This window comes from Oryx dammah, unplaced genomic scaffold, assembly GCF_014754425.2.
Source record: "Oryx dammah isolate SB20612 unplaced genomic scaffold, SCBI_Odam_1.1 HiC_scaffold_24, whole genome shotgun sequence".
Taxonomy (NCBI): domain Eukaryota; kingdom Metazoa; phylum Chordata; class Mammalia; order Artiodactyla; family Bovidae; genus Oryx; species Oryx dammah.
This window is the reverse complement of record NW_024070208.1, coordinates 44,322,181-44,348,455: the sequence shown is the minus strand read 5'-3', so window position 1 is coordinate 44,348,455 and position 26,275 is coordinate 44,322,181. Positions and strand designations below refer to the sequence as shown.

The following is a 26,275-nucleotide window of genomic DNA, read 5'->3' as shown; positions in this document are numbered from 1 at the left end:
AGATAGTTAATAATTTATAACTGGCTAAGCAATCATCCTTTGTTAGTGCTTACAGCCAGTTTCTAGGAACTTAATTCTTTTATATCTGCTACTTCTTACCATTGGACTTAATGTGTTCTAAGTGCTAAATTATTATTATTTTTTTAGTTTGAATACTGGATACTTAACAAGGCATATTTTTTCAAAGAGTTTTCTAATACATAAATGTAAGTCATGATATCTTAGTAAATTTATTATTTCATTTTCTCTTTCTTTCCTTCTTTTTCTTTCTTTCTCATTCATTTTCCTTTCTCTCCTCCTTCCTTCTCTTATTACTTCATTTTTTCCCTCCTTCCTTCTTTTACTTCAATAATAAAATATAGCACTAAAGCTAAATAAATATAATCAATATCTACTTAAGAATTTAATTAATATTTCTTTATATTAAAACTCAAATTGCATTAATTTAGGTCATATAAATTTGAACAGAGAACTTTTAAGCTGCATAATAATCATATTGGTATTGCAAAGTAAAAGTGGAATACAAAATAGAATTTCAAAATAGCAGTGGAAATGAGTACTGAATTACAGTTTTGAATGTTTCAGATATGAAGAAGGAAACTATAGCAAACCTTATTTATATTATTTTATATTATTTAAATTAAGTTTAAATTAAATGAAGTTGGAAAATCCATGATGCAATCAATTTCTTAAAAAGTCAGTTAGTTAGATGCACTCATATTTCTGTATTACCTCTGATGGAAAGTTTTCTTTGTCTTGCTTGTAATGTGTGATTTCATACACTGCTTTCTCCCCAAAGGGAAATACTTGATTCAGTTCTTGGATAAAAATGATCTGTCACCATTGTTTGCTTTAAAGGGCTTTTTTTTTTTTTTTCCTTTTCTTTTTTAACTCTGAATACTGAAAGAAAAAAATTCAAGGCACAGGGGACTGTAGTCCAGCTGTTGTGGAATAAATCAATATTTAAATGTGGAATAGTGATTTTTCTCCTTCTGAAAGTAAGGATTTTATGTGCTTAATTTCTTGTTTTATTAATACATCTAACTTTGTTTAGGAAAGACTTCAAATGTAGCTTCAGTTTCTGTTTAACTTTTACTGCTCAACAATGGGGTAATATAATAATAATATAACTGTGCTTTAATCTTTGATTCCTGTGTTCTGTTGGGGGTTGATTAAGCTATGACTTTCATAAATTTCTGTGAATTTCATTTAATTAAACAACCATATTCCTTGTTGAGTTAGGGAAACTGCAATTTCTCTGATCTGTTTGACGTTGGCAAAAATGATTTTGGTTCTATTTTAAAGGCTCATTAAAGGAAAAGCTGAAAAATTTCTACGTGGTCATAGCTAGAAAGGGATCATAAATCTTCTCATTCTAAATATAAGAAAAAACACATATTTTCTTCTTCAAACAAGAGATTTCTGCAGAATAGTAGCCTTTGGGTATACTCATTTTTTTTCCCCTAACCTCTTCCATACATTTTATATCATGATTTTTGTACTAGAAGGTTATGCCTTGAAATTATGTTTTATCATTTTATTCCATTTCTTGGTTTACACTGAGAACAGCTTTCATTCTATGGCAACTCATTAAATGCACTGATTTTGCAAAACTCGTCCCCTGCGCTCAGATGCCCATCTTCGAATTTCTACCGTGTGTGCCTCTGGCCCCCAGGGTGAAGCACTGCCTGAGTGCGTTATTGGCAGAATCACAATGTAATTGTCAGAATGGTGGCATCGTCACACTTTGATGCCAGCATCCTGTTTCTTTCTTCTCACTACAGAGAAACTAAGGCTAAAGGTTAAAGGATGCGGTTTATTAAATAATTCAAGCCATTAACCTGCAACCTGCAAAGCGATGGCAGCCTATTAAGTTTACGCTGCCATGATTCACATTTGGTGTTTACTGATGCTAAAGCATATTGCCTGTTTGCTTTACTTTTATTGCTACATAGTAATGTAGTAAGGAAGGAGAATAAAAAAAGGTGACAGGATCCACACAAGGGGACAATAAGAGCAGCAGACTCACTTGCATAAAGAAGATTGAAGCCTTCCCTCCCTCTCTCCATCTCTCCGTATAGGCCTCAGTGCACATCTGCGTCACTTACGGGGGAGGAGGAGGCGCCGAGGCAGAGAGAAAATTGTACTGTGAGGACCTTGACAGCTTCACGGCGCGGGCTTTCCTTTTGCCCTCCTGTATTTGCTGGATTTTTTTTTTTTTTTTCCTCTCTCTCTTACAAACTGACTAGATAAAACCACCCCTTCTCGCCTTGCAGAAGGCATTTTGACTTTCTCAGAGATACCCGCAGCTCTCAGAGCATCTTCCTAGAGAGCAGGGACAGGGGCGCAGGTGCATCGAGAAGGCTGGGGGGTGTGTGCTTCTTCCGCGACTTGGGGATCTTTCTCTCTGCAGTCTCCAGGCACTGAACTCTAAGCTGCAAGGATAGGAGAGCCGACAGCTTCTCGACTGAGGCTCTGCCACCCGTGCATGCTAGGGAGGTGTATTCAGCTGCCTTCGCCTCCAGAGCTCTGAGCGCGCAGACCTCCCTCCCTCGCGCGTCTCCGGCATCAGGGCCGCCCCTCACCGCGGTCACCGCGGGACCCCGCAAGGAGATCGGGGATTCTCAGCCCTCTGCGTCCAGTTCCTGCCTGTGCACCCGGCCGTTGAGTTCCCCACGCGCGGGTCCTGAGGTCCTGACCGCAGCTGAGCCGCACGGCTCTGCTGTTCGCGCTCCGGTCATCGCCTGGCAGGGAGCTCAGCCTCCCGGTCCCGTCTGTACCCGGGGTCCAGAGGGAGCCTCCCGCACCCTCCTCTAACCCGGGGCTCCGTTGGCCTGCCTCCCCAACCCGCCTACTCCTGCATCAGCTGAGGTCCCTTCGCCTTCCTTTTGTCAAGCATGTCAGGCTCTGGGCGAAAAGACTTCGATGTGAAGCACATCCTGCGACTCCGCTGGAAACTCTTCAGCCACCCGTCGCCGTCGGCCGGCGGCCCGGCCGGGGGCAGCTGCCTGCAACAGGACGGCAGCAGCAGCTTCGAGCACTGGGGACCCAGCCAGAACCGCCTGCTCAAAAGCCAAGAGAAGGGCGGAGTGAGCACTTTCTGGAAGAAGCCTTCCTCTTCTGCCTCCTCTTCTTCGCCTGCCTCCCCGTCCTCTTCTGCCTCTTCCTTCAGCCCTCTGAATGGCACCCTCTTGCCAGTGGCTACGAGGCTGCAGCCAGGGGCGCCCGGGCAGGGAATCCACCAGCCCGCCAGGACTCTCTTCTACGTGGAGTCCTTGGAGGAGGAGGAGGTGCCCGAAATGGACTTTCCTGAACCACACGGCAAAGGGCTGGTCCCACAGGAGTTCAAAGTGGAGCCAGCCAAGTCGAGCCAAGCAACAGGTGAAGGGTGTGGACACAGGTACAGTAAAACCCCATGGGACAAGCAAGCAGCCCTCAATTTCCACTTGTTCCCGTTCCACCCGGTGTGCCCTGGTAGTTACTAAGTATAAGTTTCAGGTTGAAAATTTTGATTAAGAGATGCCAGCCTGTTTTTATTACTCAAGTTGTAATCTCATTAAAAGTTTCCTCGTTAATTTCTATTAGCTCCTACATATTGCTTTTCTTTTGGAGTTATAATCACAAATTGAATATATATGCATTTTGCTAACTCTCCAGGTAGAGTGGTTCTCATATTTCTGAGGTTACAGTATTTTTCTGTCATTTTCTGTCACTAAATGACATGTGTGAATCTCCCAGTTATTTAATGTGAGGAGAAACTTCATATTCAAATGCATCTCGTATACTGGCCTAGTAACTGGCTTGGCAGATTATCTAGGATCCTTGTGGCTTGAATCTATATTCCAGGAGTAATGAGGTAGACAGAAGGAGGTTCTGGACAAAATTATCTTCTCTCTTTCTCCTCCATGAAAGACTATACTCTCTGTTGCTCTACTCTATCCCAACTTGCCTTTTTATTCTACTTCGTGATCACCTTTGTTTTGTTAAATGTCTTAGAATTAAACTCTTACTAACACCCTTTGCATTATTCTACCCTGATTCATTGGCTCAGTATGGACTGTGTACTCTTAGTAAGCAGGTCAATGCCAATTTCCTATTTATTTCTAATATTACATCTTTGAGTACAGTTTTTCTACTGTCAAGACATAGAAAAACTCTCTCACATATGACCTCATTCTGAGTTTGATATTTTCAGAGAACTGACTCATTCTACACTAGATCATTACTACTTTAGGCAAATAGTGAAGGGATCTGAAAAGGTTTGCATTTTAATTCATATATGAGAATATATTATGAAGAAAAAATACAGAGGAGCCATAGGAAAATTATGGGGAAATGATTAATAATAAAAATTACCTTTCAGTAAGTAAATTAGAAACAGATGCAATGTTTAAACTTCTGCTTCATTGAATCAACATTTCATCAAGTTGTCATGAAAGAACACATAAAACAAAATACTATAGATGTTCTTTATATTGACAAATGTGAAGTTAAAGATACAAAAACAATCCTTAAAAATTTTCAATTATATGGATTATGTGGATTTGAATTTGAATTTTAAGAATCTTGAACATAATCTTATATGCAAAGATAATATAATGGAAATTTACTATTTTCAACTATGAGAAAGTTTTTTCTATATATAGGAGACCTAAAATATAAATTTATCTATTATTCAGTTTAATTAAGATACTTTACAAAAATAGTCATGACTTTGGGTATCATTACTACTGTGACATTATTTGATTTATGTATTCACTGGTGACCTACAGTTACAGATTTTTTAAAAAATAAAATAGTTGGGCTTTAGCCCCTTTGAGCAATTTTAATTTTATTTTTGTTTTAATTTTTGGGTAATTATTTCTAAAGATCTAGTATTTCACCTTATATGTTTAAAAGAAAACCAGTTAGGTTAAATATTTACCAGTTACTGTTATATTGAAACTGGTACTTATGTGTCTCAGACAGTTTAGGAAAAAAAAATAGATTTTTTTTTTTCAGTTTTGTAAAGTCTTCTCATCAGCTCCACACCTGACCTTCTGGGAATATTTATGTTTGATAGTTGTAAAAACCAATTTGCTTTATAAAAATATATCAAGTATATAAGGCATATTTGGCATAAGTAATTTCAAAAAAATTTTATATAAGTTGGAGAATTTGGAAATTCTTATGGAGTACTGGCTTAAGAATTTATAATAAATTAAAGAAATAAAACTAATAACTAATAGTCTAGGTTAAAGATAAAACACCCATCAGATTTACTTCCAGTCCCTCACTTTTAAATATATATCAGTGTTTTTACTCATTAAGAGTTTATATGAAAACAATTCTGAAAACAAGTGCCACTTCAAATCATCTTTACTTTTGATATGAGGGCTTCTTATAAGAGTTTGTATGTGTAAAATATTGAAATTAAGGTCTAATTTTATTTTAAAATTCTTGTGCTTAAATCCTTTAGATAAATTTTAATTTCTTGCTGGACAAATTAGTCAGCACTGATAGTATCTTGTGGATTTTATATGTTCCTAAACATTCATAGATTACTGATTCTATGTTCATGATTGTTTGACAGTGAGCTACTAAACTTAGCAGTTAGTTGTTATCAATATATATTATTATAATATGTGGTAAGAATAATGTCCATTTCCTAGGAAGGACAACATTTCCAATATGTTAAATACAAAATGGAAAACAATATGTAAGATCATTCTGTAATATTGATTTACTTTGTTTCTATCATAACCCATGCAGGCAATCTACACGGGGTTCATAATGACCAATGGACACATAAACCTTATAAACCTGCATGATCTTTTTGATTACTTGAGTCATTACTCTATTACTATTCTATGCTGTCACATTTGATATTTAGCATTTTGCTTCATCAATTCTGAGCACTATACTAAGCTAATCTACATGTGTAAAAAAAGAGTTGGCCCTATTTCTCTTTCTTCATTTCTCTTTATTTATTTGTTCTCATACTAGTTAAGAACATTGTTTTATATAAGTGGCTTAGTTTTATTTGTTGTTCAAACAGCAGCTGGAAGTTGCTCAGCAGAAAGCAGCTCATAATCTCAGAATTCTGGAAAGCTCAATTATCATGGAGTTGAAACATAAAGGTAGCAAGAAGACATAGTAAATCGATTTACTGCTGAAACCCAGTCTTTATCTTATCCCACTTTATCAGACACACATAAACAAATCTCAGTATTCTACCTTACCCGTGACACCACTAAGAATCCTAACTCTTACAGTAATAGGCTCTTGCCCTGTGCTATTACTCGTTTATTTTCTCTTTTTTACTGTCTGAACTTAGTTGTTGGCCAGTGTATCATTTCCTAACCATCAGATCATTACATACTTTTGATATGTTTAATTTTTTTTTGTACCAGATTCTATATGTAGTAAACTAAAAAAACAAAGACCTATTCTTGAAGTTCATAGTAATGTGAATAGGAGAAAATGCATCATGTTTAACTGCTTGCTTTTTTAGTTTTTTCAGTTCTCACAGAGTGGAGGCTTCTATTTTCATGGCTTCAGTTGCATATGTACTCAGTTTAGTTGAACTTCTGTGACCCCATGGACTGTAGCCCGCCAGGCTCCTCTGCCCATGGGATTTTCTAGGCAAGAATACTGGAGTAAGTTGCCATTCCTTCTCCAGGAGATCTTCTCAGCCCAGTAAAATGAACCTGCATCTCTTGCCTCTCCTGCATTGGCAGGAGGATTCTTTACCCCTGAGCCACCAAATTGTATTTTAGTTGCATTTCAAAACTCAGACTCCACCTCCCCACACTCAACCCTCTTCTTTACCCCCACCCTGACCTCTGGTCTCACACATCCATTTGATCTCTGTGGTGGATATCACAGATACAATAGAATACAGCACATACAAAATTGAGCCCATAATCTCCCTTCTCTCTTGCTCTTCTCTCTTTCCTTTTTCTCTATCTCAGAGAAGAGCATTCCATGCATTAGGTTGTGCAAGCCAGAAATCCAGGATCATATTTGTCAAAATTCTCTTTCTCTTGATTTTCAGTATTCCACCAAGTTCTGTCACTTTTCTTTCAAAACTGTCCTTTCCCCTGTATCTGTCCCACATCTCTCCATCTCCATCAACTGCACTTCATTTAAAAATACTGTCGTCTTTCATGTCAACTTCTGTAACTCCCATCTACATTCTCTTTCTTTATTAACCTTGCCACCTGTAATCTTCCTCCATACTAGAGTCAAAGAAAATTTATGAATAAAACTTTGAACTATTTTGCCAGATCCTGATTCTCCTTTTATTTTTCAAAGGATTTTCACCACTCTGACCACGATCCATTCTGTGGACAGCGATGCCCTGAAAGAGCTGAACCTTGTCTCCCATCCAGGCCTTTCCCTCATGAGATCCCCATGCTCCTCCCCTGTCTTCCAGGGGCAATGTTCTTCTGTATTCCTTTTCCCTGCCTCTGGGCCTCACTAAGTTAATTCCTTTCCTGATCACATAGTGATTCTCCTTCTCTCAATTCACCCTTTTCTGAATTCATTCCTATTCATTATTGAAATGTCTTAAATAAAATCCTTGTAGCTTTCTTAAAGAATCATTTATTGATCTTCCAGCAAAAGTCACTTTAAAATTTTTAATTTATTTTATTCCCTTATTTTATGTTTTTAGAGTAACTGGTCTCTGTCTTGAGTTTTTTATTATAATTATATATTAATATATGTGCTATTTTTAAAAAAATTTATCTAACTCTGTTTGCCTCATGGACAGAATGTTTCTGTTTGCTCATTATCTTATACCTATCATAGAGCATATAGTTACTCAATAAATACTGTTGAATGAATACATATTTGTCATAATCATAATAAGTGACATTAATTAAGAACTTGCTATTTTCCAGGTAACATCTGAATATTTATATTGTGGAATTTAATATTTAGAACAGCTCTTTGATTCTGATATAATTATGGATCCCTTTGTTAAATGATTACATAATCATTTCATGATTATAAGAAGACTGAGATATAGATAGGTGATTAACTTCCCCCAAATCGCAGGACTGTAAGGAGTACAACTGGATGTTTAATCTTGATTCTCTGACTCCTGACACCATATTCTATGCCACTTTGCCAACTCTTCTCTCAGTCTGCTTAAACAAACAAACAGAACAGAAGAAAAGAGGCTCCAGCCAAGATTATACTGAAAGAATTCTTATTTTTCTGGTGGAAATTATGCTTGTGTCTCAATGTTTAAATAAACTATTTTAAATGATAGTGATGGACAACTCCTGAAAAGGTTCAGTCAGAGAGGACTTAGCCCAAGTTAATAAAAACCAAATTGCTTTCTGAAGTATTGCTCATTCAGTGCATTTTACTTTTTAGTTAAATCAAAGTATAAGGAAATAACCTAGACATAAAAAAATCATTAATTTTGGAATCCAAGAGAGCATTAAGATGGAATATCTCCTTCTGAAGTACAGAACAATTGATAGAGATGTGTCACAGAAAAGAACATATACCATTAGAATCTCACAGAAGTTTGTGGAATTTATTTAGAATGGAAAGAAATCAGCCTTGTTTCAGTCAAAAGGAAAGGAAAATGACACGAAGTGCTATTTCTTCAAGAATATAGCTCTCAAAACATTTTTATATGGAACTCTAAAATAAATAACATTCATATTTTCTCCATGACCTCAATTTTGTACTGAAAAAGTGTATGGAGTTATTTTATTCAATTTTATGTCTTCCTTGTTAAAATTTCTACACTTGGCTTTTATACAGACTATTAAAATTTAAGTCAGAATTAGCAAAAAAACAATAGTTTCTCTGGGAAAGTTTTTTTTTTTTTTTTTTTTTTTACTTATTTTAGGATGCATTTACCAATATATTGTGTTGTTTGCAAATAAGTCTACAGTTTCCAGATGCCATCTCCTCTGAGTACATTTGCTTCAGGCAAACTAAGAAGATCATAAAGGAAAAAGTAATAAGATTACTAGGTTGGTTTGAAAGTACTCAAAACTCCAGAGCTATCTAAGAGAAAGATGTGAAAACAAATGCAAGATGAAATAAATAGAACTCTTAGTTGTAACAAACCATTAAACCTCTACACTAGTTGAAAAATAATATTCTGGCTTTCTTTGAAATTTCTAATGAATACTTTGTAAACTATATCATTAACCACTTCAAGGCAACAATTTAAATGTTTAAAAAATAAGGAAAATCTCCCTACTCAACACTTGATTAGTATAGAATATAATATTGATAAGTTATTTTAATTTGTTGATTTCTAAGTATTGAAAGATAATTTGTATATCTAAAAGATGATATACTTCTAACATGTACATGCTAAGTCAAATTTCATTGCTTTTGACTAAGAGCTCTTACAGAATTTACAGAAATTTTAGATCTGCAAGATATTTTAGAGTTATATCAAGTTTAAGAACATGAAAATGTACTACATTTTAAATGGAGTCTCACAGTAATGAGACTATTGATTTTATTTTAACATCCAAAATAACTGTAGGTATTTTTGTAGTAGTTGTAAAAACAAATTCTCTGGAATGTACATATTGGTTTAGACCAGATAAACTTAATTCATCGTTCTGCATTTAAGATAAGATTATTCAAAACTTTGAGGAAAACATGATATAGAAACAGATAGTGTGAACAGAATCAAATATTTGAAAGTGTTGTAAATCAAGTATAGGTAAAAATTCTGTTCACAATATATAAATAGGTTTGGTGCTACTACCTTTGCTCACTTTCTGGCCAGGATTTGGAAACAGATTGGTATAAGAACTTATGAAAGCATTACACAGTTTAGCTTGACTGATAGAATGTATCATATGATTTTAAAATCCTACGAATGGTAAGCCAACAAGGCAGGTCATTTTGGCTGAAGATCATGTCACAGAACTAGTACTTGAAAATGATCTGACAGTCTTTGATAAAGGTAAAGAGTGGAATCAATTGATTTAATTCTAAATTCAGATTTCCCAATCCCTTAGGCAGCATAAATCAAACTTTTATAATTTTTCATAGGAAATCTTTCAATTTAATTTCTTCTCATACTTGTTTGTAACACTGTCCCAGTAGATCATTTGGGCTCCTTTATTCTTAATGATGTTGATAGGTACTTAGTCATGTAAATCAGCATTTTCATCTTGGCTGAAATGTGATGGGATAACTTTAAAAATTAAAACATAAAATTAGGGGGTTTTATATTACAAAGATAGGAATAATTTGTCTATTTTATAGTTTTAAAGAGGTAAATACAAAAATCTCTTTATATCTACAATAAACATATGGTTTGGTTTGATTTACTTCTTTAGTAGATTCCAATTACTTTAAAATGTCTGAGATGTCTCTTTAGGCTAATATTCATAAGTATCAGCTTCAGAGTAGACAGAAAAATACCCTTGGAAAGAAAAACTGTTTTGAATTTATATCTTCAAATTTATGGATATTAAAATATCCTGACTTTCTAATCCTGAGATTCATCTTTGAACTCTACAATGTTGAAAATAAGTTGGAGTAGTTTATCATTCATAGTAAAATTTAAATATGATTTCTACTTTTTCAGTTACCTTACCTTAGATGTAATAATATGTAATTTCAGTAGAGAGGTTTACACACATTAATACCTAGGTATTTGGTCTTTGGTGATCTATTGATGATATTTAAACATTTACTTGTGCAATTTTTTCTTAAAAGGCATGGAATTTTGCATTTTAATTTCTTTATGACTGTGGTTTATAGCAGTTTTGGTTAGTAGTTAGCTTAGTTAGCTTGGACTTTCCCTGGTGGTCCAGACGGTAAAATATCTGCCTACAATGTGGGAGACCTGGGTTCAATCCCTGGGTCAGGAACATCTCCTGGAGAAGGAAATGTCAACCCACTCCAGGATTCTTGCCTGGAAAATCCCATGGATGGAAGAGCCTGGTAGGCTACAGTCCATAGGGTTGTAAAGAGTTGGACACGACTGAGCGACTTCACTCACTCACTCACTAGCTTGGTTAGTGGTTAGTTATAGTGGCTTTGGTTAGTAAATTATTATTAGCAATAGGAATATGCCCATATTAATTTGCCTAAGAATAAGAAAATTTTGAAAAGCAGTCAATGTTAAAATAATCATAGATCAAATCATTTTCTTTAAGTCAGGATAAAAGAACAGATATTTCTGCTGCTGGCTGAGTTACAATAAAAGGCACTAGGCTTATGTGTGCATCTAAAATAACAACAAAGAAGGAAAGAAGAAAAAAATACAGAGAAAAAAGGAATGAAAGGAAGAAAGGAAATAAGAAAATAAAGAAAAAGAAAAAAGAGAAAAAAAGAAAGAAGAAATACATGAAACAAAATATTCAAGTCACTTGACATCAGACACTGAAGGAGAATAATTCCTGAGATATGAAAAACAAATGGAATGAACACTAATTGTCCAAGGTCACTGCCTTCAGAGATTCCAGGCACTGTTACAGGGAAGGAAAAAGGAAGAAGAGTGTGCAAACCACCCTGGATTGAAGAGATGGAGCTAAGTGGCCAGGAAGACCAAAGTAGTGAGACCTCAAATGACAGTGTCATAAAAGAAATCTTTAATAAGTAAAAAGCTCCAGAAGTCTGTAGAGGTGCCACTTAAGTATTCAGCAGGTCAGTATTCAGTAGACTGATGATAGTTACACATGTTTAAGGAAACCACCCAAGTTCTGAGAAAGAGCCATGTCAGAATTACAGGGATGGTTGTTGTTGTTCAGTTGCCAAATCGTGTCTGAATCCTTGCAACCCCATGGACTGTAGCATGGCAGGCTTCCCTGTCCCTCACCATCTCCCAGAGTTTGCCCAAATTTATGTCCATTGAATCAATGATGCCACCTTATCATCTCATCCTCTGTTGTCCCCTTCTCCTTCTGCCATCAATCTATCCTGGCATCAGGGTCTTTTCCATTGAGTTGGCCAAAGTATTGGAGCTTCAGCTTCAGCGTCAGTCCTCCCAATGAGTATTCAGGATTTGTTTCCTTTAAGATTGGCTGGTTCACTCTCCTTGCAGTTCTAGGGACTCTTAAGAGTCTTCTTCAGCACTACAGTTTAAAAACATCAATTCCTTGGTGCTCTGCCTTCTTTATGGCTCACTTCTCACATCTGTATGTGGCTACTAGAAGGACTGTGAAGTAAAGTAAAGTGAAAGTCACTCAGTACTGTCTGACTCTTTGCAACCCCATGGACTATACACTCTATGGAATTCTCCAAGCCAGAACACTGGAGTGGGTACCTGTTCCTTTCTCCAGGTGATCTTCCCAACACAGGGATTGAACCCAGGTCTCCCACATTGCAGGGGGATTCTTTACTAGCTAAGCCACCAGGGGAGCTCAAGAATACTGGAGTGGGCAGCCTATCCATTCTCCAGCAGATCTTCCTGACTCAGGAATTGAATTAGGGTCTCCTGCATTGCAGGCTGATTCTTTACTGACTGAGCTATCAGGGAAGCCCAAAAAGACCATAGCTTTGACTATATGTACCTTTGTTTGCAAAGTGATATGTCTGCCTTTTAATGCACTATCTATGTTTGTCATAGCTTTCCTGCCAAGAAGCAATCATCTTTTAATTACATGGCTGCAGTCACCATCTGCAGTGATTTTAGAGCCCAAGCAGAGGAGATATGCCACTGCTTCCACTTTTCCTCTTCTATTTGCCATGATGGGACCAAAGGCTTTGACTGTGCAGGTCACAACAATCTGCAGAAAATTCTTAAAAAGATAGGAATACCAGATCACTTCACCTGTCTCCTGAGAAAATTTTATGCAGGTCGAGAAGCAACAGTTAGAACTGGACATGGAACAACAGACTGGTTCCAAATCAGGAAAGGAGTACGTCAAGGCTGTATATTGTCACCTTGTTTATTTAACTTATATGCAGAGTACATCATGAGAAATGCTGGGCTGGAGGAAGCACAGGCTGGAATCAAGATTGCTGGGAGAAATATCAATAACCTCAGATATGCAGATGACACCATACTTATGGCAGAAAGTAAAGAACTAAAGAGTCTCTTGATGAAAATGAAAGAGGAGAGTGAAAAAGTCAGCTTAAAACTCAACATTCAGAAAACGAAGATCATGGCATCTGGTCCCATCACTTCATGGGAAATAGATGGGGAAACAGTGGAAACAGTGTCTGACTTTATTTTCTTGGGCTCCAAAATCAATGTCGATGGTGACTGCAGCTTTAAAATTAAAAGACATTTGCTCCTTGGAAGAAAAGTTATGACCAACCAGACAGCATATTAAAAAGAGAAGACATTAATTTGCCAACAAAGGTCCATCTGGTCAAATTATTTTTTCCAGTAGTCATGTATGGACTTGATAGTTGGACTATAAAGAAAGCTGAGTGCCAAAAAATTGAAGCTTTTGAACTGTCATGTTAGAGAAGACTCTTGATATTCCCTTGGATAGCAAGGAGATCTAACCAGTCCATCCTAAAGGAAATCAGTCCTGAATATTCATTGCAGGACCTGACAGTGAAGCTGAAATTCAAACACTTTGGCCACCTGATGTGAAGAATTTACTCATTTGAAAAGACTCTGATGCTAAGAAAGATTGAAGGTGGGAGGAGAAGGGGACAACAGAGGGTGAGATGGTGGAGTGACATCACCAACTCAATGGAAATGAGTCTGAGTAAAATCTGGGAGTTGGTGAAAGACAAGGAGGCCTGGTGTGCTGCATGTAGTCCATGGGGCTACAAAGAGTCAAATATGACTGAGCGACTGAATTGAACTGATGAGACCAGATTCCATGATCTTTTTTTTTTTTTTTTTTAGTATTGAGTTTTAAGCCAGCTTTTTCACTCTCCTCTTTCACCCTCATCAAGAGGCTCTTTGTTCCTCTTCGCTTTCTGACATAGGGTAGTATCATCTGCTTATCTGAGGTTTTTGATATTTTTCTTCACAGCGTTGGTACCCGTTTTTAATAATTAGAATGGAAAACCTAATGAATCCTGGTACTAGATAAAGTATGTGGAAGGGTATTAATCACTTAGTAAAAAGAAATAACTAGCCTTGGAGTAAACACTTCCATTGTTTCATTTAACAAATCTTAACAGGAAATCCCCAAAGCATCAAAGTGCTTCCAAGTATTGTAACTGTGCTCCAGAACAGAGTTGAAAAATAATTCATATATTCATAAATGTTTAGTACCAAAGAAGGCAAATATTTCAATGTCTAACATTGAATTGACGATAACCAGGCAACAAAGAAGTGGAAATATATGAACCATAATGAGGAGACATATCAATCAACCAAACTGACCCCAAACTCTAGAAAAGTCTTTAAAGCAGTTAAAACAATATTCTGTATGTTCAAATAGTTAACTCAGCCATGGTAGATATGAAAAAATCAATATCAAACCTCTAGACCAAAAGACAACACAATGCCTGAGATGAAAAATATATATTGAATGAAATTAGTGACAGAGCAAGAAGCAGAAAAGCAATGAATTTGAACACATAGCAATGAAACTATCCAAAATGAAACAAGAAAAGAAAGATTTGATAATTTTTAAAAACTTAATAAATATATACTTAGAATTCCCAAAGGAAAGAGAAAAATGAAGAGAGCAAAAAAAAAATAAAGAAATAATGGCAGAACTTTCCAAACTTTATGAAAAATATAAACCCATATTTTTAGTAATCCTAATGAACACAAGCTGGAATCAAGATTGCCAGAAGAAATATCAATAGCCTCAGATATGCAAATGACACCACCCTTATGGCAGAAAGTGAAGAGGAACTAAAAAGCCTCTGATGAAAGTGAAAGAGGAGAGTGAAAAAGTTGGCTTAAAGCTCAACATTCAGAAAATGAAGATCATGGCATTTGGTCCCATCACTTCATGGGAAATAGATGGGGAAACAGTGGAAACAGTGTCAGACTTTATTTTGGGGGGCTCCAAAATCACTGGAAATGGTGACTGCAGCCATGAAATTAAAAGACATTTACTCCTTGGAAGAAAAGTTATGACCAACCTAGATAGCATATTCAAAAGCAGAGACATTACTTTGCTGGATAAGGTCCGTCTAGTCAAGGCTATGGTTTTTCCTGTGGTTATGTGCAGATGTGAGAGTTGGACTGTGAAGAAGGCTGAGCGCTGAATATTTGATGCTTTTGAACTGTGGTGTTGGAGAAGACTCTTGAGAGTCCCTTGGACTGCAAGGACATCCAACCAGTCCATTCTGAAGAGATCAGCCCTGAGATTTCTTTGGAAGGAATGATGCTAAAGCTGAAACTCCAATACTTTGGCCACCTCATGTGAACAGTTGACTCATTAGAAAAGACTCTGATGCCGGGAGGGATTGGGGCCAGGAGGAGAAGGGGACGACAGAGGATGAAATGGCTGGATGGGATCACTGACTCAATGGACCTGAGTCTGGGTGAACTCCGGGAGATGGTGATGGACAGGGAGGCCTGGCGTGCTGCAATTCATGGGGTCGCAAAGAGTAGGACACGACTGAGAGACTGAACTGAACTGAACTGAATGAATTCTAATCACAGGAAACATGAAAACTGCCATAAGTCACATTTTAATCAAATTCTCAAAACCAAGAATAAATAGAAAAATATTAAAACTTCCAGAGAAAACACATGTTGTATAGAGGGATATAAAATAAAGAATGATGGATCATTTTATTTTCATTGAAAATGATGCTAGTGAAAAGTAGAACATCATCTTTCAAGAGTATAAGAAAAAAAAAAAAAACTACCCATGTGAAATTCTATATATATCCAAAATATTTTTCAAAATTAGAGTGATATGATATTTTCTCAAACTTAGAATAGTTGCAAAAATTCATCAGAAGGAGACATGCTCTACAAATATTAAAATTCATTAAAAACAAGGAAAATTAAACCAGTTGGCACAAAGGAATGAAAAACCACCAGAAATGTTAACTGCATAGGTAAAAAGATAAAGATTATTCTTCATTATATAAATCTGGAACATCTGGAACATAAATAGTCATTAAACAAACAAAAACCATGAAAATATGAGGGTTTTTCCATATGTGTAACCTATACTTATAACTGCTATAGCATTAAGGGAAGAAATAAAAGTATAATATTGCAAGGTTCTTTATACTAAATGTAAAGAGGTGTATCATTTGAAAGCAATCTCAGAAATATATTGTAAATCCTAAAACAACCACTAAAGTAACAAAACAATAATAAAGTAACAAAACAAAATAGCTAGTCATCCAGCAAAGATAAAATTCTCTTTAAAGAATTACTCTATTAATTGAAAAAAATGAGAGGAAAGATAGGACAAATAGTAAATGCACAACACATATAATCTGAAATCTTACTATATCAAGAATTACATTAAAGTAATAGGTATATACATACATAATATAAACGTAGAAATTATCATTGTATAAAAAGCCCTAGAAGAAATACACTTTAAATATAAACACAAACATTGGATAAAAAGGAAAAGATAGAAACAGTATGAAGCATGCTAAGACTAATCAAAAGAAAGCTGAATTAATATATAAAAATATTAAATAAAGCATCTCTCAGAAGAAAGAATATCAATCTGATAAAAAGAATCTATTAAAAATACCCTGGAGGCAACATCAAAATGTTGAAAGATTAAATGTGTTTTCTCTAAGATCTGGAAAAGAATGAGAATGTCTTCTCTCACAACTTTTGCCAGCATTGTATTGGAGATGATATTCAGTTGCATAAGGAAACAAAAATAAATAAAAAGCACCTATATTGGAAAGGAAAAATAAATGTTTTCATTTGTACAAAATAGATAATCATAGAGTAATAAATAAACACTATGGCTTTGTTGGCAGATATGTTTGTTTATTAGAAAAAATTATGGAATCTACAAAAAGATGAAGTTTTCATTGTTTGGGATACAGAATCAGTATACAAAATCCAACTGCATTTCTATATACCATCAAGGAATATCTAGAAATTGAAATTACAAAAATAGTAACATCAGTAAATTTTGAATATGTGTAAATGCATACAACAAAAGATGAGAAGGACTCATAAGCTCAAAACAATAAAACTAGGTGGATAGAAATTAAAGTCCTAAAAATGGAAAAATATATTATTTTCATGGTTCAGAAAACTTACTATTACTGAGATATGAATTATTCTCCAGTTGATTTATAGATAGTATACATCCTCAGAGAAAATCTCTGCTTGATTTTTTTGAACAAGTTGACAGGTTTATTCTAAAACCCATTGAAATATTCAAAGAAGCTATAGAAAGGCAAAACTTGAAATTAACCTACTTTGAATAGTATAGTATCAAGTTCACAATATATAGATTAAAGGGGAATAATTAAAATATTTTTATAACAGCCATATTGAGCATGGCTTCCCTGGTGGCTCAGATAGTAAACAATCTGCCTGAAATGCCGGAGATTTAGATTCTATCCCTGGGTTGGGAAGATCCCCTGGAGAAGGGCATGGTAACCCACTTCAATATTCTTGCCTGGAGAATACCATGGACAGAGGAGCCTGGCTGGCTACAGTCCATGTGGTCGAAGAGTCAGACACAACTGACTAACACACACAGCCAAATAGAGTAATACTTCACACCATAAAAAAGAATAAGCAACTGGTCATTAAACACATAATTGAATGAAAAAAAATATGATGAGCCAAAGAAACTCAATTGTATGGTATATTTCTTTTAATATTTATGTACTGTAAGTCATATATACACTGATTATTCATATTTTGAAAAATAATTTGATCCTAATTTTCCTTGAATCATATATTGGAGTGAAAGACTGACTGAATTTGAATACATGGTTCCAGGAATCATTTATTGATATTTGCCTTGCAGAACTTCATTATGAAATTATTCACATTAAGTTTTTTGTTTCCTTCTTCTTGGCAGTAGATGGGAAAGAAGAGAAGGCTGAATAGTTTTATAGCAGACATTTCTGCAAAGAAAGGTCAGAAATTCTTGCTGTGTGCCCACAAGGACTTTTATCTTGAGGCAATGGGAACCATCCCCATTTCTAATACTAGAGGAGCAGCAGTACAATTCTGAGTTTTCTCTTAAGGACACAGAAAGGAAATGCTGTGCTGTCCTCATCTCTGATTCTTCTTTGTATTTTACCAGATAGTTTGGAAGGATCACTAAACATATTTTCCAACAGAGGAAAAACAGAAGTTCATGCTCCTCTCTAGCTCTTGTCCTAACAGATATAAAATATTTACCTGCAATTATTCTCCTTAATAATGGCCTGTGACTTTAAATAGATTTCTTATTAGAAGAAAACAGTTTTCAATTTTAAAACTAAATTTATATTAAAAAGAGCTTATCAAAGAGCACAAAATTATTTCTTTTAAAAAATTGAGGTGTAGTTGATTTACAATATGTTAATTTATATTCTACAACAGAGTAATTCAGTTATAAATATGTATATATACATTCTTCTTTATATTCTTTTCCATTATAATTTATCATAATGGATAAGGATGTTGAATATTGTCCACTGTGCCATATAGTAGGACCTTATTGTTTATCTAGTCTATATAAAATAATTTGCATCTGCTAACTTCAACTCCCACTCAGTCCTACTCCTCCCTCTTGGCAACCACAAGACTGTTCTTTGTGTCAGTCTGTTTCTATTTCATAGTAGTTCCATTTGTGTTATATTTTAGATTTTGCATATAATTGATATATGGTATTTGTCTTTCTCTTTCTGACCTCACTTAGTATGATAATCTCTAGCTACATACATATTGTTGTAAATGGCATTATTTTATTTATATTTTTTAAGCTGAGTAATATTGTATATGTGTGCCACATCTGAGACATTTAGGTTGTTTCCATGTCTTGGCTATTGTGAACTGTGTGGCAATGAACACAGAGTTTTGTGTATCTTTTTGAATTATAATTTTGACTGGATATATGCCCAGGAGTAGGATTGCTGGATGATATGGTAATTTTATTTTTAATTTTATTTTCCATGCTGTTTTCCATAGTGCCTGCACCAGCTTACATTCCCACCAACAGTATACAAGGGTTCCCTTTTCTCCATACCCTCTCCAGGATTAGTCACTTCAGTTGTGTCTGACTCTTTTAAACCCTATGGACTGTAGCCCATCAAGCCTCTCTGTCCATGGGATTCTCCAGGCAAGAATACTGGAATGGGTTGCCATTTCCTTTTCCAAGGGATCTACTTGACCCAGGGATCGAACTTGCATCTCTTATGTCTCCTGCATTGGCAGGATTGTTCTTTATGACACTAGATTGTTCTAGTGCCACCTAGAAAGCCCTAGACCCAGGCCTAGATCTAGGGATACCTCCTCTAGCATTTGTTATTTGCAGACTTTTTAATGATGACCATTCTCACTGTCATGAGGTGGTAGATTATTACAGTTTTTATTTGCATTACTCTAACAATTAGCAATCTTGAGTATTTTTTCATGTGCCTTTCAGCCTTTGTATTTCTATTTTGGAAAATGCCTATTGAGATCTTCTGGATTACATTAAAAACTTTGTATTTAACTTACGGTGACTGTGAAGCAATCAATTTAGTTGATGAAAATCAAACTTTAGAAATTTTTTCTGTTGCAATATGTGATATGGACTACAGAAAAATGGATGAAACTAAAAATAGAGGGACATATAAAAATTTTAAAACAAAAATCTACTGAGACACTATGATTAATAAAAAGAAACAGAAGAAAGAAAACATGGAAAAAATGCCTCAATTGTCCCGTTAATTTAAGCTTCAATTGTGAAAGATAGAGATAAGATTTCTACATCTTGGTGGGGAAATAAATGGATTTGTTCTTGTTATACAAAGTGGACAGTGCTGGAGGCTAGAAGGAGGAAAATAGTTTTTGTTTGAACAATATGAGTACAATAAGCAGCTGATGTAACTACTGTAATTTTTTTAGTCCATTTGGAAGAACTGTATTGGGGTAATGGGGTAAAGGGATTACAAGAATTAAATTTTAGAATATGCTGGGACTTCAGATTTCACGTGAAAAATAGACCTGAATAGTGACAACATGAAATATGTGGTTATGAGAATGAGTAAGTTGGGATACTCCGGGAGTTGGTGATGGACAGGGAGGCCTGGCGTGCTGGGATTCACGGGGTCGCAAAGAGTCGGACACGACTGAGCGACTGAACTGAACTGAACTGAACTGAACTGAACTGAAGTTGGGATAAAGATGTGGAATTCAAGGCACTGGAAGCAGAACTTACATTGTTTGATGAATCATCTATAGAAGATTAAATATGTCCAGAAATATAGTTGTATTTGAGGGATCTCAGTGTGGTATAGACCTAACAGAAGCAGAAGATATTAAGAAGAGGTGGCAAAAATACACAGAAGAACTGTACAAAAAAGATTTTCACGAACAAGATAATCACGATGGTGTGATCACTCACCTAGAGCCAGACATCCTGCAATGTGAAGTCAAGTGGGCCTTAGAAAGCATCACTACAAACAAAGCTAGTGGAAATGATGGAATTCCAGTTGAGTGATTTCAAATCCTGAAAGATGATGCTGTGAAAGTGCTGTACTCAATATGCCAGCAAATTTGTAAAATGCAACAGTGGCCATAGGACTGGAAAAGGTTAGTTCTCATTCCAGTCCCAAAGAAAGGCAATGCCAAAGAATGCTCAAACTACAGCACAATTGCACTCATCTCACACGCTAGTAAAATAATGCTCAAAATTGTCCAAGCCAAGCTTCAGCAATACATGAACCGTGAACTTACAGATGTTCAAGCTGGTTTTAGAAAAGGCAGAGGAACCAGAGATCAAATTGCCAACATTTTCTGGATCATCAAAAAAGCAAGAGAGTTCCAGAAAAATATCTATTTCTGCTTTATTAACTATGCCAAAGCCTTTGACTGTATTGATCACAATAAAGTATGGAAAATTCTAAAAGAGATGGGAATACCAGACCACCTGACCTGCCTCTTGAGAAACCTATATGCAGGTCAGGAAGCAACAGTTAGAACTGGACATGGAACAACAGACTGGTTCCAAATAGGAAAAGGAGTACATCAAGGCTGTATATTGTCACCCTGCTTATTTAACTTATATGCAGAGTACATCAAGAGAAACACTGGGTTGGAAGAAGCAGGAGCTGCAATCAAGACTGCCAGGAGAAATATCAATAACCTCAGATATGCAGATGACACCACCCTTATGGCAGAAAGTGAAGAGGAACTAAAAAGCCCCTTGATGAAAGTGAAAGTGGAGAGTGAAAAAGTTGGCTTAAAGCTCAACATTCAGAAAACGAAGATCATGGCATCTGGTCCCATTACTTCATGGGAAATAGATGGGGAAACAGTGGAAACAGTGTCAGACTTTATGTTTTTGGGCTCCAAAATCACTGAAGATGGTGACTGCAGCCATGAAATTAAAAGACACTTACTCCTTGGAAGGAAAGTTATGACCAACCTAGATAGTATATTGAAAAGCAGAGACATTACTTTGCCAACAAAAGTCTGTCTGGTCAAGCCTATGATTTTTCCAGTGGTCATGTATGGGTGTGAGAATTGGACTATAAAGAAAGCTGGGCACTGAAGAATTGATGCTTTTGAACTGTGATGTTGAAGACTCTTGAGAGTCTTGGACTGCAAAGACATCCAACCAGTTCATTCTGAAGGAGATCAGCCCTGGGATTTCTTTGGAAGGAATGATGCTAAAGCTGAAACTCCAGTACTTTGGCCACCTCATGCGAAGAGTTTACTAATTGGACAAGACTCTGATGCTGGGAGGGATTGGGGGTAGGAGGAGAAGGGGACGACCAAGGATGAGATGGACGGATGGCATCACTGACTCGATGGATGTGAGTCTGAGTGTACTCGGAGAGTTGGTGATGGACAGGGAGGCCTGGCATGCTGCGATTCATGGGGTCGCAAAATATCAGACACGACTGAGCGACTGAACTGAATGTCTTCAATGAAGAGAGGCATAAAAAATCAATATGAGGTATATCAATGGAAGCAACTCAGTTGAATTCCTATATAAATGTTATTTGGTGAAACTCAGCATAGATGTAGTTTAATTTATTTGTGAATGTATACAATGGGCTTTCTGGTGGAGGTAGTGGTAAAGAATCTGCCTGCCAGTGCAAGAGACAGAAGAGACTTGGATTTGAGCCTTTGGTCAGGAAAATCCCCTCGAGTAGGAAATGACAACTCAGTTCAGTATTCTTGCCTGGAAAATTCCATGGGCAGAGGAACCTGGCTGGCTACAGTCCATGAGGCTGCAAAGAACTGGATGTGACTGAGCACACACACAAATACACACACACACACACACACACTCACATGTACACACAAATGTATATATATTACATACAAATTTAGATACAAAGCATTTTTAAAGTACTAAAATATGTTTCTTTTTAATTTATTAACTTGAGGTAGTAAACAACTTCCACAGATTATACAGTGCTTCTGAAATAGCCATCACATTATTTCAGTGGAAAGAAAAGCTATTGGAACCAAAGGGATGATATCAAATGCTTGGGCCTCTGGAAATTTAAAACTACTTCAAAATAGATTTTCAGTACTCACACACATGCTTATAATTTTTTATGTTGAATTCAATGAATAAAATTTCTATCTCTATGTTGTTCATGCAAATAAAATTATTCTTATATTCTTTAGAAAAAAAAAACAATTTATGAGTAATTTTATATTTCACACAGCTTTATCCAATGTTTCACTGACCTGGAGAATTGCATTGGCTTAGGAATTAGCACAAAGAGAAGTGTACCAGAGTAAGCTGATGTAATATCATGAACTTATATACATAAGAATATCAAAGTAGTATAATCGCTTCTGAAAAATCAGTGATTGGCACAATCTCAGGAAGTAGCCTCCTTGTTAGTCCTTATTGACTACCATTATCTTATAGTATGATGTTAAATATAACACCTCTTTTTAGTATTATATTTTATTTAAAAGTACAGATACATTTCATTTAGTACATTAAAGTAAATTGACAGTTATTTGGGGCTTTGCTGTCTTTAAACAGAAAAACTTTGGCAGTCACAATTCAGAAGTAAGGAAGAATTACAAATGTACATTTCTAACTCCTTGAAATTATAAAAACTTTATGAGGAAAAGGTTAACCTCTTTCAAACAGCAAATATATTGGAAGCAGAAATTGCATCATAATTCTCAAATCACTGTAAATCAGGTAAATGGTTTAAATTTATATGTTTATGATACCCAGGTAAGAAATAATCAGAAATATTTTATTGTTGATGGGAATGCAATTTGCTGTATTTGGGAGGGAGGGGCATGGGGCAATATTTATTGATGAAAAAAATATAGAAGTCTTTTAATCAGTAATACAAATTTTGAGATTATATCCTTCAGACATAAAAGCACTATAAGTTAAGGAACACCCATATCCCACATTTCCTCATTGATAGAAGTATGACAAAAAATCATTTTATATCCTTCATGTAAAATATACATTATAAAATACAAAATATTTCCTCTGTCTCCCTTTTCTCCTTCTGCCTTCAATCTTTCCCAGCATCAGAGTCTCTTCTAATCAGTTGGAAGAGGGCAACAGGGGATGAGATGGTTGTATGGCATCATGGATGCAATAGACATGAGCTTGGGCAAACTTTGGGAGATGGTGAGGGACAGGGAAGCCTGGCACATTGCAGTCCATGGAGTCTCTCAAAGAGACAGACATGACTTGGCTACTGAACAACAACAAAATATACAGAAGTTGAAAAAGAATGAATAAATGTAAAATGTGTTGGATAACACTTGGATTCAGTGCATAAAGTAATTTGTCAAAATTTGTGTGAGACATGTAAAATAGTGTGTATGATCACATTATATTTTAAAACAAAGAATAAAACATCTCCACATTCATGTTTATATGTTTAAATGCCTTTGTAAGATCAGAGAGAATAACATGAAGTCAAATACCACATTTTTATTTTTATTTCCAGAAAATTATGATTCCTTTTTTTAAATATAAATTTATTTATTTTAATTGGAGGTTAATTACTTTACAATATTGTATTGGCTTTTTCTATGTTCTTGATGTGATACATTGAACTTTATTACAATTATATTTTTTAAAAAAGATTAAACTAAGAAAAGCTTGTAAAATTTTTAATTTAGCAAATATTTACTTTAAAAAAATGCATATAATTGTGGTCAAAATTTGGTAAATTCCTAAGAGGTATTAAAAAGCAATATTGCTATCTACTGGTCATTTATTCAAATTAAAGTGACATGTGTGCATGCCTGCTTGCTGTTGCTTCAGTTGTGTCTGACTCTTTGTGACCCTATGGACTATAGCCTGCCATCATCCTCTGTCCATGGAATTCTTCAGGCAAGAATCCATGAAATTCTCCAAATTCAACACACCGTAGTGGGTTATCATTTACTTCTCCAGGGGATCTTTTCAACTCAGGGGTTGAACCCACATATCCTATGTCTCCTACATTGGCAACTTGTTTTTTTTTTTTTTTTTTTTTTACTACTAGTGCCACCTGGGAAGTCCAAAAGGTATATAATATAGTAGACAAATAAGGCCATTAAAATATTCTAAGATATCAACATTCACCATGGAATGATTTTTTTTTTTTAATTCATTGTATTCAGTGTATACCACATTACCAGGGTGATGCTGGCCTCATAAAATGAATTTGAAAGTGTTCTTTGATTTTTTCTAATGGTTTCTTTATCATTATTAAATTTATAATTTTCTTCATGCACTGCTTTATTAATTTAGTTTAGTTGTCTATGTGCTATTGTAATTTACTGAACTCATTTTAAAATAATTATTCTGATTTCTTATTCAGTTCAAAAATCTCTATTTCTTTAAGAACAGTTATTGAAACTTTATTGGCTTCTGTTGGTGGTGTCATGTTTATCTGATTCTTTGTTACTCTTGTTTCTTTGTGTTGGCATCTGCATTTGAGTAAGTGATCTCTCTTCCAGATTTTACACATTCCCTTTGGCAGGGAAAGGCCTTCACTAGTCCAGTCAGCATGGGCACTGGACCAGTCAACTGGTATTGACAGACAAGCAGGGCTTTCTATCAAAGATCTTGGTTGGGCAAGGCCACGACAGTTCTCTGAGATTGGGAGTGAGGGATCATCAGTTGAGTTCCACAATTGTGTTGGCCTACTGGTTGGGTTCTACATTCAAGTGGAGCTGCTGGGTGGGCCTCCTGGTTGGTTGAATGCACTCTGTGGGCAAGGGGTCAATAGCTGGGCCCTGTGGTCACTTCTGGGTGAATGAGGTCTCAGGTTATGTTCCCTGGCAGTGAGGCTACTAATTAGACTCTGTACAAGTCTGCAGGCTGGGCTCTGCAATTGCTTCTGGTCAAGTGAGGTACCACTTGTTGTCCAGTCGCCCACTCATGTCCAACTCTTTGTGACCCCATGGACTGCAGCACATCAGGCCTCCCTGTCCCTCACCATCTCCCAGAGTTTGCCCAAGTTCATGTTCATTGCATTGGTGATGCCATCCAGCCATCTCATGCTCTGACACCCTCTTCTCCTGCCCTCAATCTTTCCAAATATCAGGGACTTTCCCAATGAATACTCTGTTTGCATCAGATGACCAAAATACAGAAGCTTCAGCTTTAGCATCAGTATTTTCAGTGAATATTCAGGGTTGATTCCCTTAAGATTGACTGGTTTGATCTCATTGCTGTCCAAGGGACATTCAGGAGTCTTCTCCAGCACAACAGTTCGAAGGCATCAATTCTTTGACGTTCTGCCTTCTTTCCAGTCCAGCTCTCACAACTGTACATGATCACTGGGAAGAAGATAGCCTTGACTATATGGACCTTTTTCAGCAGAGTACTGTCCCTGCTTTTCAACACACTGTCTAGGATTGTCATCGCTTTCCTGCTAAAATCAATCATCTTCTGATTTCATGGTGGCAGTTATTGTTCACAGTGATTTTTGAGCTCAAGAAGAGGAAGTCGGTCACTATTTTCACCTTTTTCCCTTCTATTTGGCATGCAATAATGGGGCCAGATACCATGATCACAGTTGTTTTTTTTTTTTTTTTAATATTTAGTTTTAAGCCAGATCTTTCACTCTCCTCCTTCACTGTCATCAAGAGGCTCTTTAGTTCCTATTTACTTTCTGCCACTAGAGTGGTATCATCCACATAGCCAAAGTTGTTGATGTTTTTCCTGCTTCTCTTGATTCCAGCTTGTAATTCATCCAGCCTGGCATTTCTCATGATGTGCTCAGCATACAGATTAAACAAACAGGTGACAGCAGAAAGCACTGTCATACTCCTTTCTCA

At 36.0% G+C, this 26,275-nt stretch overlaps 1 protein-coding gene across 2 annotated transcripts in view; it reads left to right on the top strand.

The window, feature by feature from the left end:
- Positions 1-2,897: 2,897 nt before the first annotated feature.
- KLHL1 (kelch like family member 1) overlaps positions 2,898-26,275 on the top strand; it is a 500,583-nt gene continuing 477,205 nt past the window's right edge. For both annotated transcript variants that reach the window (XM_040266859.1, XM_040266858.1), the window contains exon 1: positions 2,898-3,400. In XM_040266859.1, coding sequence (XP_040122793.1) covers positions 2,898-3,400 — 503 coding nt within the window. The remainder of the gene's footprint in view (positions 3,401-26,275) is intronic.